Source organism: Trichosurus vulpecula, chromosome 5 (assembly GCF_011100635.1).
Source record: "Trichosurus vulpecula isolate mTriVul1 chromosome 5, mTriVul1.pri, whole genome shotgun sequence".
NCBI lineage: Eukaryota > Metazoa > Chordata > Mammalia > Diprotodontia > Phalangeridae > Trichosurus > Trichosurus vulpecula.
Window position 1 is genome coordinate 159,564,915 of NC_050577.1, and position 16,479 is coordinate 159,581,393.

Sequence of the window (16,479 nt, forward strand, 5' to 3'; positions counted from 1 at the left end):
AATTTAGTAACAACAGAAATTAAAAGCATTAACTTTGATGGACAAAAATCAAATGTACCAGTACAGGATGGCAAAAGAAACAACTAGGCAAAAGGGATTTTTTTTTTAATCTGGAAAAAAAAAAACAAGATCTCTATTTGAGTAAACTGCTATCAATTCTCAACCCAAATACGCTGTGATAGATTTTTTGAATATGGAAGATAATTATGTACTTTCATAGAATTATGGAATTCAAATAACAAAATTTGAAATTTTATATAGGATAGATATTAGGACATATCCTAGACCTGTAATTTCCTTTGTATAAAACTTCCAGGTGAGGAAATTCCTTTTGTCAATGGAGGTTGGGGCTTTCTTTGAAATTTCGTCTTAGAGAGATACCTTAGGATCATACAGCTAACATGAGTCAAAAGTATGACTTGAAATAAGTTCTTGCTAGCTTTGACACTAGTTCCCTTTCTATATATGTCTAATATGCTTAACTGTCTCTTATGTATAATCTATAATGTTATATTTGATTTATGTTTTGTAAAATTTACTTTATAAAAAAGAAAATGTGTCCTTAGATCAAATTGTGGAATTTTCCACAAAGGGTAGATCAAGGGAAAACATTCCACCATTTGTGATTAGTTTATTTTTTATAGATAAATAAAATTCAATTCAGATTTTTCAATGGTCATCCTGATAAACTGCTCTAAATTTGATAAGTTAACTAGTCATTGATTTTGGCTATTTAATGGATAATAATTATATAGTCATGGCTCCAATATGAAATGTTTCCATAATGATAGGTTTTTTTAAAAACCAAAATATATTAACATAAAATTCTGAGGTCTGGAATAAAATTTTCTTTGGAGTTAACAATATAAAAAAATTAAAAGTTATTTTCTAAATAGTTGCTTTTAAAATGGAACCTATATCTTAACACATGCCTTAAAAATTCTTTGACAGTTGATAGAACTCATCAGCCTGTTAATGGAATGTATAACTTCTAATCAAACTCTTCTTCTCCAGGTTGATTATGTAGCTTTTAATTGCCTTGGGAGGAAAGTATACAGTAGTTTTTCACTGACATCTTATCTTCCTGAGTTTCACTCAAGTATTTTTTAACTATGCTATAAGTGTTTCTATTTTAAACCCTAGCAGTTTTAAAAAACAGCAAATACTTTCACATCTTGGAATAAAAGAAGATGCAGGCTAAAGGATGAATAAGAGTAAGCTTGTGTCCTTCATAGTTAGAATTGTATGATTGTTTAAAATTACTTCCCTTTGGATGGAATAGTGTGCCAAATATCTATTACACAAATTATGTTATAAAGCAAAATAAATGAGTTTGAGAGGGTGGAGATGGATAAGCAGGCAACAACATTGGTTTCAACATCCCAGTTCACACTCTCCCTCTAGTCGTAATTTTTGGTAAGGAATAGTGGGAGAGTGTGTGGTTTTTCTCCTTTGGCAGCTGACTAGTGGTTGATATCGGCATGAGGAAGGTGGTTTCTGAGGTATGAAAAAGAAAGACGTATTTGTAAATCTTGCATTTGCTGGCACTGTCCAATGTCATATGGTTATCTTTGTGGTTCATAACAAGCACTCCAACTGTCATGGTCAACACCAGGTTCTTATGGGAGTGAAAGTCCGTGATAGATTGAAGACTATACCACTTTTAAAGATCTTTGAGAAAACTGTAAGTCAGAACTTTAAATAGCCCCCTGGGGGGTCAAGGTCCTGGGCCAGAAGCTACAGAGAGCCTGTAGATTACAAGAATTTTGTAAAACACCAAAAAGAAATGGAACTCATTGAGTAGTGCATCAATTTTCTTAGGGGACAGGAATTCAATCTTCTTTAAATCAAAGATCTCTTAAAAGTTTGTGGTGATGCAAATTAAAATAAATATGCACACAGACTGAAATATTTACACTTCTAATGCCATGGAGGTCAACAATTGGAGGAAAAGTTGTACATTAGCTGCAGAAGATATAAAATGTTTTTAATAGAAAAGATATATATGCATACATATACATATACACATACATACATATACACACATGGATGTGTATATATATGTATATGTAAATATATGTATTTATGTATGTGTATATATGTATGCATGTATGTTCATATCAATTGTATCTCCCTGAGATACATATATATACACATATGATATGTATGTATATTTGTGTGTACATATTATGTGTGTGTGTGTGTGTGTGTGTGTGTGTATATATATATATATATATATATATGTATGTATGTATGTATGTATGTATATTCTGATTTCAGAGTCTAGAGGCAAAGTGGACAGAAAACCAGTCTCAGTTTCAGGCTATCCTGAAGAGTCTCATCTAACACACACAGGCTTTGTGACTAAGGCAAGTCATTTCAAGTCATTTCTCTTCTTACTGTTTTGATGACCCTCTAAATGTCTAACTTTGCACCTGTACTGAGAGAGAGAATTTCCTCACATTGGAGATCCCTACACCAGTGAATGAAGTAATAATTATGTTCAGAGGGTTTGGGAAATTATTGACTACCTCACTTAGATTCTAAACATATTCCTCTAAGTACTCTTAATCTGTGATCAGCCAGAAATTTAAGAACACTGGATTTAAAGGCAGATAATCTGAATTTAAATCCTGAGGCTCAGTACCTGTGTGACTTCTCAACTTTTTTAGACTTCTGTAAACAGATATCAACCATCCATATGGTCCTGTGCAGTTTCACAGCCTATGAATTTACCTCCTATGAAAATGTACAGTCAACATTATAAAATCTTATCTAAAAATGAGGATTTTTAGCCAATCCTGGAGAAAATCACAGGGGAAAAAACATAAAACATTAAAAAAGAGTTGACAATTTATGTGCAAAATGTCAAAATGTACACGAGAACATTTTCACTTCCCCCAAAGGAATTACATAATGCATGTTGGCACACTACGGGCACCTGGAGAATGGTAACAGTTAAATTACAACTGGAACTAAATCAGAAAGAAATGGGGCACTTTTGCTGTGGGCAAAACTCTAAAAGAACATATCCTTTTTGCAAAACACTTATGACTCTTTCCCAACATAAGTCAAAATCTTATCCAGGCAAAAGAATAACAAAAATAGTATAAAAATTCTTAATCAATAGGGCAAAGTTAGTTTCTATTAATAACAATAATGTCACATTTAAATAATATTGCAAAGTTTACAAATTACTTTTAGACCTACTATTGAACAATTCTGAGGGATATAAAACAAAATCTGTACAAATTATAAAATCTAATATAATGAGCCACAAAACCAAACACTTTTTTCTTGGACTATGAGTCAGAAAAACAATAAAGTCATTAGCAAATTATACTTAGGCTTATTTATCTTAGTGCCAGATCTTGTTACAGAGGTTAAAATTTTGATGGGGTTTCCATGCACTTTCTACTTTCATTACTTCATATCACAACCTATCCATTTCATCCTTTGAAATTCTTGTACATTACCCACCACAAATCCTCCATATTGTATTTATCCAAGATGCTAGAAGCCTTTCTCTGGATGTTTTAGCTTTTCTTAAATATGAGTGTAGATTGTAGTGTGTAATCCTTATTTCTACTACCTGAATGGACCACCTTTTTCATACATTTCCTTGAACAATTCTTTTATGTGACACAGCTTTAGAATCCATCATTTGTAGTGTGGTACAGGCTACTTAAAACCATCATGCATCCTTTTTTTGCACTTCTGGTCACCTACATTTATGATTCTTTGGAAATTATGATATTCCATGGGTCACAGCCATGTATCTTCTCTAAGAGAATTGTGATTTTAAAAGGATAAGTCTTTTGCCATTGAGTGTTTAGAAACATTCAGGATTCTGTACAATTTTCTCAAATGCAATCTGGCCTTCTCCTCCTATTCAGTTGGTCTTTTAGTTTATAGTCTATCTCCAGGATTAACATGTTAATGTACTCTTGCATGCACACATGCATAAACATATACCCAAGGATTAGTTTGATAGGCTGCACATCCAATGGGCACTCAGTGCAGCCTCTGAGGCTGAGATGCAACAGAGTATGGATGGATTCTCTGCTTGCCTGTGTTAATTTTAGCCTAACAATTAAGAAATTCGTATAGTGGCTGTATGGCTCTGTCCAAGCCATTTAACTTTAGAGTCCTACAGGCCAAATGTTAAGACTAAGTTTCAGATAAAGTGCTACCCTGCTTTGTTAGAGGGAGAATACTGCCCGGAAAAAAATATAAAATATTCCACATAAAATTCTGAATAAAATTCTGGCTGCTGTACTCCTAAATACAGCTAAAACAGTCAATAGATCCCTTCTATTATTTATGTAGATATTTAACAAACTATAACTAGTAGTAAAGGAGTTTTATGTGAGATACTTATCTTACAACTTTTCCTATAGCTTTTTGTCTGGATCTATCCTTTACTTCTGCCATGCTCTCCCTTATCTGTTCACATATAAAAGACAAGGACTGGGTAATTTCTCATTATTGGAAATTGCTCAGTGATGTATAGAGGTCCTTGTACATAAAATGTACTTAATAGATGTTGGGTAAATTGAATGATAGACTTAAATATCCTATGCATAGTGAAGAGAATATAATGTCATCCACAGGGTAATATAAGCTTTTTGTCATTACTAGTTTGTGATTATACCGAATGTAGCCCCACAGGAAGCTTGAACTACAGAGAGGATATGAGGAAATCGATGATAATAAAGCCAGAGATGCCACAGAAACACCTAGCTAGCACTTTAAACCTGGCAAAGCACTTGACATACATTATATCATTTGATTTTCAAAATTACTGCATGAGTTAGGACCTATCGGTATTCTTAGCCCTATTTTACATATGAGAAAATTCAGTTTCAGAGAGGTTAAGTGCTTTGCCTATGGTCACTGAGCTAGCAGGTGGGACTTGAACCCAAGTCTTCCTGACTTCACATCTAGCACTCTATCTACTATGCAAGGCTGCTTCCCAATGTCTAGGACCCATTTGGAAATATGCGTGCAAAGATTGGAGAAAGGGTTAAAGACAGAGATACAGGTTTGTGGACTATCACCTAGCAAAGGGGTAGGTAGATGTTGTTCAGAAGCAAAAAATGGTATTCATTATATTCAGCTTTTCCTTATAAAAGGAAGTGAAAGGGATTCTACTAGTTACAACTCTAAGGTAACAAGATTTTTTGGTGTCGGACTAAAAGATAAGGTAGGGATAGAGACTCTGATTTCACTCCAACAGGAGGAAATTCCCTCTCTCAAAGAAGGTCAGTTCCTTCTCTGCTATGCTATTATAGAGAGCTGCCTAAATCCCTGAGAGGTTAATAACTTGTCCAGGGTTACAGGTCCATTTTATGAAAGAAATTCAGAGATCTTTAATGAAAGGAACGATTTCCTAACTAGATCTATTCCAAAATGTAATCAGTTGCCTGAGGATGCACTGAGTTACCCCTTCACTGTTTTTCAAGGACAGGATGCTTGACCTGTTATAGGGGATGCCATAAATAAGATTACTGTTTTATTATGGGTTTAACCTAAGTTTAAGTTGAACTTGAAACAAAGGCTTGGAGGCCAGCTCTCAATCTATTATGTCATGCTGCCTTTCAGGCTCAAATAAGCTTATATTGCCTTCACAATGTGTATGATATTTGAATCATCATTCAATTTATTATTATTTTAAAATTCTTAAGAAGAAAATAACTGGTGTCATTATTCACATTATATATTTCATTTAAGTTATACTTGTAACTAATATACTTTTGTGACTCCATAAAAGTACTATGGTACTGCTCTATTGTGTTGCAGAAACGACTTTTGTTCCGAGAATATGCCAGAAAGTGTAAGATTTGGCAGGTCCTACAGATTGTAAAAGCCTTAAATATGGACCTTGTAGCCAACTATGTATATCTGTCATTTGAAGACCAATCAAGCTGAACTTGGAGAGATTCATCACCAAAAGTTTGTCGACTGAGCAAAGAAATTTTTGGCTACAACAACTTATAAAACCATCTACTAAGGCATGGAGACATTGGAATCTATGTTGGATCATACCTGATGGAATCCCAGATGCTACGAAATAGTGAAGAAATACTAAGGTATGCAGCCATGGTACTTGACTTTCATTTGGTACCGAGTGTATGTTTTATTCATTCCTTTGCCCACTTTCACTTCATATTTTAGAGAAAAAATTGAAACTAATTTTTGCAAGCATATTTAATGATAAATTACATCATAATTTTATTAAATTACAAGTATAATGTTAATTTTACTTTTAATATAGCTATTATAGAATCTACATCATGGAGCTTAATCTTCAATCAATAGAGATTGTCCCAAAAGACTTTGTGCAGTATTAAGCTTTAATAATTTCAGAAGTAAAAATGCTACAAAGTTATGAAAAAACATTTGAAAGGTTAATTATATATAAATGTAATAAGTTAATGTTTAATTAAAATTCAACTTAACCACTATCTTCTGCTATACATTGTTCTGGTCAATTTTTTAACTTTGTAAAACCTTTCCTCAGTTGTTGCTCAGTGAATGAAAGGATGACAGTTGTAATCCTAGCTTTAAGAAGCCCTGAAAGAAAATTTTAAACTACTTTTCAAAATTCCCAAAACCAAATAAGTATAAAGAAAATTTAAATAATTGAGCTTTCCAACTTTTTTGTACGTTCATAGCATTTATGCTTCTGAATTATTAAAAGTGCATCAAGACTCTGGGATACTCTGTCTAACACAAGCATAGAATCATAGTCTCTCAGTGTCATAAGGAAGTTTAAAAAGTTATATATTCTAACCCATAATAAAGTAGCAATCTTCTTTATCCCCCCTTTATCCCCCTATAATTGCTCCTGTGCTTGAAAAACAGTGAGGGGTAACCCAGTGCCTCCTCAGGAAGCTCATTACATTTGGGGATAGCTCTAGTTAGGAGTTGTTCTTTTCATTAAACCTAAACTTTCCGCTCTGCAACTTCCATTTGCTACTGAGTAGACCCAGTTTAATCCATCTTCCTCATGGCATCTCTTCAACTATTTGAAAGCAGTTACCTTAAGACCTAGACTAGACACATCTAAAATTGAAACTCTACATAACTAGACTTGTTATTAAAAAGTAAAAATTTGGGTGTGACATCTACAGTGAACAAAGAGATGATGTTGACATAAATATTTGCTTCTTTATTAATTAAGTGTAGAAAACTGTTGTTTTTTCATCTAGAAGATGGAGATCACATGACCTGCCCTTGCTATCTCACAAGGTTGTTAAGATGATCCAACGCGATAGTGGATACAAAAACACATTATAAATCGTAAGACTAAATACTTATAAAGTATCATCACCATCATTCCATTCCAGTTCTACTGTTACACATCAGTAGGGAATGTATGGTCATAAAACATAATATAGGGCATTCTTTCACTGCTGGGGTTAGCTTCACTGCGCTTGCCAAATTCCAACTCAGGTAGCTACACTTTTCCTGCCCACATTCCTGCTGCTTTTTCAATTGGGTGAATTATTCTTCACATCCTTTCTTTAAAAGTGCTGCTGGCTCACACTGGTTATCATGTTTCCACTCCAGCGGCTGCTGCATTTCAGCAATGAGCGAATGATCTCTTGAAAGTACTTTGGGATGAAAGGGAATGGATAAATGTGAAGAATTATATTTTTATTTCTTTTCTTTGGAGAGATTATTCTATAACTTTTGTGTTTGGCTTGGAGAGCTCTTATAATTTGATTTCTATTCTGAGTAAGAAGAAAAGCCACCCAGACAGCAAGCACTTTACATTTCAATATAATGTAATTCTATTTGGAAGTACGATGGAAACATACTGGAAATTGTCCCTTCTTGTAAGATTCCCCTTCTTTTAATGTTGAGCTTTTAAGTTCCAGACTATAGGGATGTTAACTGGCGACTGGTAGAGTAGTTTAAGAAAAATGAAGAAAATTTTGTCTTGCTAAGAAGCAATTCTAAATACAAAAAATGTCTCCATTTTCTAGACTCTCTTGCTATGCTTTAATAATGGAGCATGATATAGTGTACAACTTTCTTTCTATGACATTATTTAAATTGTTACATATTAAATTAACAGCTTAAATTCAAATCGCTAATTATTAAATTAGAATGACTATGCATTTATTCAAATAAATATGTATGAAAGTATTCACATTTTTATGCATAGAAAAATTATTGATGAGTCCACAGTCACAGTCTCAGAATTTTAGAGCTATAAAGAACCTAAGAGCACTGAAAAACAAAAAGGTAATATAGATATAAATAATATAGATATAAAGATATCAACATACTGTACACTTAAATATTATGTAGGTATATATAGTACATACATATAAATTTTACGACAGTTAAAAAGAATATCATATCCCAAACCCTCTGCTCCTTTACAATGGAAACTGCTAAATCTTGTGTTATACTGACTATGGCTCCATGATATTTGAATTGTTTCTCTGTGTGGCTGCCTGCAATATTTTCTCCTTGACCTGGTAGTTCTAGAATTTGGCTATAATATTCCTAGTAGTTTTCATTTCGGGATCTCTCTCAGGGGGTGATACCTGGAATCTCAATTTCTAATTTACCCTCTGAATCTGAGATATTGGGGCAGTTTTCCTTGACAATTTCTTGAAATATGATGGCTAGGTTATTTTTTTGTTTTTGTTTTTTATCATGACTTTCAAGTAGTCCAATAATTCTCAAATGATCTTACGATCTACTTTCCAGGATTTTTTGTGCTACTGTGTGCAGAACTGCTTCTGGGACTCTGCAAGTTTTCAGTGCTTCCAAGGTGGTATGATCCAATGAGAGGTGTGGTCGCTACTCTCCTAGTTGGGGGGTCTCTGATCTTTCCCAAGAAGAGCACTTGCTCCCCTGAAGTCACAAGCATTGATGACTCCCTTGTGACCAATCACAATCACTCTTCCAATAGGGAACTGAGACCTGCAGCTGTATATGGGCAATAGAGCTGCCAATCAGTGCCAGCTATACGAGTGCCAGCAAAGGGTCCATTGTAATCTCTTTCTGATCAGTTATCTGACCCCCATTACCATCTGTGAGCTGACATCTCTGGAAGCTGCTGCTGCTGATGCCACTGTTGCTGCTGCCAGCTCCAAGGCCCACTTCTATTACTGCTACCACATGAGTTGCCTCAGGGTTACCTACCATGCAGGTGTCAGAGACCTTTCCTATGGAGCTCTTAAGTTTTCTTAAGCTAGAAAAATGTCTCACCCTGAACTTTTGTTGGCTCTGCCACTCCAAAATTTGATTTGAGGAATTATTTTAAAGTTGTTTAGAGAGGATTACTGAAAGAGTTCAGTTGGATTCCTGTCTCTAATCTCTACTCCAGTCTTTTTAAAATTTCTTTTTGAGCCTCTAACTCTACACTTCACTGAAAAACCCTTTTCACAGCTTACTTTTGATAGCTGTTTAATTATCATTATTTCTATTTTACAGATGAAGAAGCTAAATTTCAGAAAGGTGGAGTTTTTTGTCTGATATCACAATCCTAATGAGTATAAAGGCAAAATTTAAAACCATATTTTTCTGACTTCAAGTCTTATGTTTTTACAATGGTTCTACATGGTAAGGTATAACCATAGCACAAGCTACTATTACTATTTAAATCTTTTATTCATGAAATTTCATCCCTAGAGTGACAAAAAACAACAAATTTTAACTAATTGTAAAACCATATGGAATTTTACATAATTCTAACTATGTTGTTAAATCATCTTGGTTTTGTATTCTTCCCTTACTGTGTAATCACACTCACATATTTCATATGATAATTCTAAATCCTGCCAATTCAATAATATATTCCTAGTTACTCAGAACCACTTACCCAAGGCTAAGGAAAAAAGTTAAGACTAGCATAAATTCATTTCTCTTAATACTTCTAGTGAGTTAGGTGTTAAAATGCTGCTACTTTCAATTTTCAGCTGCAAATTCATCTATCTCTACTTATAATCATGGTACTGGGATATTTTGACATTACAGTTCTAAATAATACTAAAGTTAGAGAAAAAAATCTTCATATGCTTTAATGTTTTTGAAGGAGGAAAGTCAAGGGCAGAAACACAGAACATTGTAAAGGAGATTTCAGCTCATATACTATTTAGATTAGATGATCTTTGAGGTCCTTTATACGTCAGGGATTCTGTGACTTGGTTATTCCAGGTATAGTCTTAGATTTTCCCAAACTATGGAGACAATATTAAAAAGAACTAAAATATTCAGAGAAAAAGAGCAAGGTAAAGTTGATAGCTAGCTGTCCTTGAAATCAGGAAGGCCTATGATCTGTTCCAGTTTCTCACATATATTAAATGTGTGATCTATGGCAGGTCACTTCACCTCTCATTGTCCCTAGGCAATTCTCTAAGATTATCAGTTGTAAAACAGACGCTGCTCTACTTTGGGAGAGACAATTTTTTCTTGCCAAGAGTTCCCTACATTTAGGAAATCACAGGTCTCAGAGGAAAATAACAGAAACTACAGTGACTACGTTTTAAACTTTCATTATATAAATGTAAGTCAAGGGATAAAGTGAGAAATTAAAGAATCAACATTTTAAATGATCCACCAAAAAGCAGGGAAAACATAAGGAACAGGATGTAGCAAAAGTGAACAATCAATTATCTTCAGCAAATATTTTAGAATGTACTCAAAATAAAAGGGTTTTATTTGCCACATGGAAACTAGATTTACTAATAAAGTTAAGAAAAATGTGCTGCACTAAGTATATTTTTATAGTTAAGAAATTACTACTGAATCAGCTATTAGGTGACAGTCAATCACGTTTTCAAAATGACACAAGCAATGTAACATCTGATCCTGCTTACATTAGCACTGGATGAAATCTAATATGAATGGCAACAATATTCTTGGATGTAAGTTTGATAGGGTAAAAGTTATAAAGAAATACTGATACCATGTTAAGGGATTGGCAAAAGCAGTTTCCACAGATAGGGTGACAGCATCCAGAAGATTGGAACAGAGATAATTACCAATTAGAGTAGAGGTGAAGGAGGAATTGGGGTCAAAAGGACATCTGCCTCTTCCTCGCTCAAATCTATGTGATTCCAACTGAAATAGATGACCCTGGAAAGAAAACCACAAAATCCATTAAAACTACATAAAATTAATGATGATTTAGTTTTTCTAATAACTCATCACTCTTTAGTTTAAACAAGAGATCACTTTCCTAGATAATATTTTTATCTCACAGTGTTTTATTTCCTATGAAGTGATCACTGTTGAAGAGCATAAAATGGTTAGGTGTACATAGGACTTTGTAAATAAGTCCAAGCCTTTTACTGGCTCACACATGTTTTGCCACATGTTCAGACATACCACATCCCAGAAAATTAGCCAATTATAGAAAACTAAGAAGTCAAGTCCCTTCATTTGCTAAACAGATAGAAGAAAGATGATTGATGGTGGTCTAGAATGTCAGATGATATTAAGTCATCCTGAGATGCATTGGAACATATCTAAAGCAAGAGTTCTTAACCTTATTGTGTCACGGACCCCTGGGCAGTCTGTTAAAGTCTATGGTCCACTTTTCAGAATGTTTCTGAATGTATAAGATCAATGGAAGTAAATGTTAAATTTCAATTAGAAATTAATTGAAAAAAGATGTAATTTTTCCTATTCAAATTGATGGACCCATTGAAATCTATCCAAGGACCCTTTCGGACTTCCAAGATTCCAAGTTAAGAATTTTTGTTATAAAGGAGCAAAATGTTGATCAAGTCAAGTTACTGAGAAAACGCTTCAGTAAACCAAATACAGAACTTCCAAAAATGAAATTGGGAAGTTTTAGAGATGAGGATGCATTTCAGGCATTCTGTTGAAGTTGAGTGGCAACCACAAATTCTAACCAAATGGGGTACTCTATCAAATTCTAATATTGGTTACTTTGCAGTTATGGGTTAGTGGCATAAACATCAAACATTTTCAGTATTTTGTAGAAATAAGTAACTAGTTTTTCATTATTTTGAATAAGAAAAAAATGAAGTGGAAGACCACAGAGAATACATAAGAGACTCATTAATGTCTAAAATTAATGTTAAAGATTTACCTTGAAATGGAATATTGCTAGCAAATATTTCAGTATTAATGTCTGGCTTCAGTACAAATGTACTATTAAAAATGAAGACATCCGTGAAAATGTTTCACCATGTAAGTTCCTACTTGATGCATGTAACCACAGAAATGTCCTTTCTGTTCATGCCATTCAAAGGTCTTTAATAGTTATTTTTTCAAGGAATTCTCATGAAGTGTGTCAACCACATTATAGATTAAATAAATAGTTTAGAAAACCAGTTATGAAAATGAATACTATTGAAACAAAGGGGGATGTCAATCAATTGAGGAATAGCTGAACAAATTATGGTATATGAATTACTGGAAAACTACTGTGACATAATAAATTATGAAAAGAACAGTTTCAGTGAAACATAGGAAGACTTGTGTGAACTGATGCAGTGAAATGATGAGAACAGACACAATTTATACAATAACAACAGCACTGCAGAAACAAACCACTCTGAAAATCTGAAGAACTCTGATATAGACAAGGACAAACCACAATTCAGAGGACCAATTGTGAAATATCCCACCTCCTCAGAGAGAGGTGATGAACATAGAGGTTCAGAATAAGATGGTATTTGGGACATGACAAAGGTGGCAGTTTCTTTTGCTTGACTATGCATATTTGTTAAAAGCAATTTGCTTTCTATTTTAAAAATTATTCAATAGGTGTGGAAATTCTCTCCACCAATATTAATTGGTAAGTTTTGCAACTTATACTCATACAGCATTATCTAAGGGAGACTTCCACAACAACAAAAATAAATAAAAATAAATGGCTTGCCCATATAGTCACACAGTCAGTACCGACAGCTCAACAATATTAGCAAACATGAATTAAACACCTATTATGTGCAAGGAATTCTGTTAGGTGTTGGGGACATGGCTTGTGACATTCCATGCTGCATTTAGAAATCAAAGTACTGTCTTAATTTTCTAAGTTAATTTCCTTAGAATATTGATAGAAGGAACAGGAATAATGAATTCTAGCTCATTACTTATTAAATGACAAAGTAAAATAAGTCTGCATGGGTAATGGGTGATCTTTACAATTTAGGCTATCTGAATTAGAAAATATTTAATATTTCAATTTAATAAAGTGTTGTCTATTCTCAGTGGAGGGCCTTAAAAGCCTGAGCATGACAATTAAAGGTAACTTTCACTTTAACTAATTATTTCACCAGTATTCTAATTTGGTAATAATCAAGTGATTATTCTAAGGACAACTGTTGAATAAATGTTGAAAAATCAACAGGAGGCCTCAATTTATTTTACAGACAATAAGCCTAGCCCATTAGATCATTTATTTATTCAACATCTCTTGGAGGTTGCAAAAAATGAAGTCAAAGACAGATTAGGTATGAAGATAAAAATCTTTTTTATCTTTTTTTAAAAGGCATCAGTTACCAAAATCAGGCAAAGAAGTGAATCTAGAATGGGACTTATTTACTGTTATTTTAGTGATATTCTACTTATTCTCCAGATCTATTAAACAATTCCATTTTTTATCTCATGCCATTTTTGTTACTAATTTTAAGGTTTAATTGTCACTATATTGAAAGACATTGATGACTTTAAAAAATAAGTTCTATTGATGACTTTTCTTTATAGTATCAGTCACCCCCCCATATATTCTAGAACCTTCCCTTTTAACAATAAAAATATTAAATCATACCAACCAAAACAAGAATGCCTAACAATGTAGGCAGTAGTCTACACGTATGCCACCCTTTCCTACCAAGAGAAGGAAAGTGTGTTTCATTTGTCCTCTGAGACCAAGATTGTTCAAAGTAATTGGTCTGAGCTCATCTCCCTTTTAGTGTGATTTTGTTTGTATTACTGTTGTCGTTGTGTATTTTGTTCTATTATTTCTGCTTATCTTCTTCTACATCTGTTTATAAAAGCTTTTCCTTGTTTCTTTGAATTCCTCATGTTCAGCTTTTCTTATGGCACAATAATATCACATATAATGAGGACCCACTTTATTTCTAGCTTTTTTTATTACCACAAAAGTGCTCACTAATGTTTTCTTACAGATAATTTCAGTTGGAGACTCAGATGTGTCAACACCTAGCACAATGAGTAGAAATTCAATAAATATTTCTTTAAGAAATGAGGCAGTTTGTATAAAAGGTACCATATCAACCTGAAATATTATCATAAACTTTTAAGTAGCAACAGCATAGGTTTTTGCCTTTTTTCTTGTGTAGATTAAGTCTATTTGAGAACCAATGGAGACTCAAGAGAATACCAGTATGGAAAAGGAATGGTTTGGCTAATTTGATTTTGGGAATACTGTTAAACAGTTAAAAGTCACTAATTTTTGCCTGATTACACAAACAGAACATGCTTTTCTTGAGAAGAAAAATAACATTCCTAAGACTTGTTATGGTTGTAATATGAAATATTTAATTGAGAGGCAGAATAAGTGAGTCTTCATATTTTCTATAAACATGATTTTATGTAGAATTTCAAATATATGGGAAAACCTATGACAATTAAAATGACATGAGAAACACTCATATGATCTACATTAATGTTTCATGTTGCAGTGGATCTGTGAGCACATCATTGTGGGAATTACCTCCACTTGCACATATGAAAACATATCTGTGCCTTTGTTTTCATGTAATATTCTTGTGTGATAAATTTTTGCCCTGTTCATATGACTGGATCGCCTTCTTTTCTGATCATGAACTTCTTGGATTGATTTTATGCCAGTTACTGCATGAGAGTCATCACTGGCAATACACTGTAGCCAACTGTAGCAACCATGTATTTTTCTACTTTCCCATGGATCAACTATATCTTTGATTGTTAAAAGATGTATTACATGATCCAGAGATATAAGTCATCACCATTAGAATATTGGTGTTAAAGTGATTTTTTTCTTTGTTGTTTTCATGGAGTATCTTGTGATTATTGAAAGCAATGTGCACTTTACCAAATGTACTTTTGTCCTTTGTCTTCCTTCAATTTAACACACTGGGGCCCAGCTCCTTATCTATTTTCAGCATCTCTATGAAATACATATCGGGGCAGCTGGGTGGCGCAGTGAGTAGAGCACCCGCCCTGGAGTCAGGAGGACCTGAGTTCAAATCTGACCTCAGACACTTTGACACATGTACTAGCTGTGTGACCTTGGGCAAGTTACTTAACCCCAATTGCCCTGCCAACCAAAAAAAAAAAAGACCTGAAACACATATCATCAGTATACATCAATGCAAAGGGTATCCTGTGAAATGACGTCTGGACCAGGGGTCAGTAACTATGGCCTATGGACCAAATCAGATCTACTACCTGTTTCTGTATTGCCCATGATTTAAAAATAGTATAGTTACCGCAGTGGTAGAAGGAGAGAAAGAGAGAGACAGAGGGAAAGAGAGAGAGAGAGAGAGAGAGAGAGAGAGAGAGAGAGAGAGAGAGAGAGAGAGAGAGAGAGAGAGAGAGAGAGAAAGGGATATGTAAGAAAAATGTTATGAGGATAAAATGAGAGGCCTTGATAACTGATTGGATATGGAGGTGAGAGAGAGTGAGGAGGTAAGGATGATGCCTAGGATAAAAATATAAATAAGAGAATGCTATAAAATCTGGGAGTTGGCCTCATAGGACCTGGGCTTCAGTTTCCTTATCTGCAAAACAGGCTGGACTAATTATTTTTAAGGTCCCTTCCTGCTCTGAGTCAATTATAATGGAGTCTCTTGATTTTAAAGACTTTATAATCCAATATGAGGAAGAACAAAACAAATATAGAAGACAACAGAGTGAAATATGTAAGAACAATCAAAAGACAGTGTGGCTTTTTTCCATCATAGGAGAAAAACAGAACTACACAGTATTAAGTTTTACCTGAAGGAAATTATCCTAAACATATGCTTTATCTTTAGTCAAATTCAAAATGTCTTTAATGTTTAGCTAATTACCAATTCAATAATAAATGCACATTATGTTGAAGGTTCTCTGTAAATTTTAAGCAATGTGCCTAATTCAATGAATGCTCCCATGAAATGATTAATAGGAAATGATATAATTGTCTTCCATAGAAAGGAATTTGACAATCAAATAAACCAAAAAAGTGAACCATTATGACATTGTCATTGACCCCAAAGCAATCACCTTTTATGGTTCATGTAATAGGTGAGGGTGTGGTTTAACTACATGGAGAACATTGGGCACTATTTATTCTGTCTTTTCATTATCTGTGTTTTAACAGCTGGAATTTTGGCCAAAGCAATATGGTTTAAATTTACAAGGCATCACTAGTTTTCAAGGTAGACTACAATCTGGGTTTCACTGTAACATGGAGGGGACTTTCAGTGGGTTTTACCGGGTTTGATAGAAAGCAGGGCATCTAGCTCATAAATGTTAACAGATGCACATGCT

At 33.9% G+C, this 16,479-nt stretch overlaps 1 protein-coding gene across 1 annotated transcript in view; it reads right to left on the minus strand.

Moving 5' to 3' along the window:
• The window catches only part of SEMA3E (semaphorin 3E), a 354,392-nt gene that overhangs the window by 61,111 nt on the left and 276,802 nt on the right, over positions 1-16,479 (minus strand). Inside the window, exon 5 of the mRNA XM_036760437.1 lies at positions 11,010-11,103. Coding sequence (XP_036616332.1) covers positions 11,010-11,103 — 94 coding nt within the window. The remainder of the gene's footprint in view (positions 1-11,009; positions 11,104-16,479) is intronic.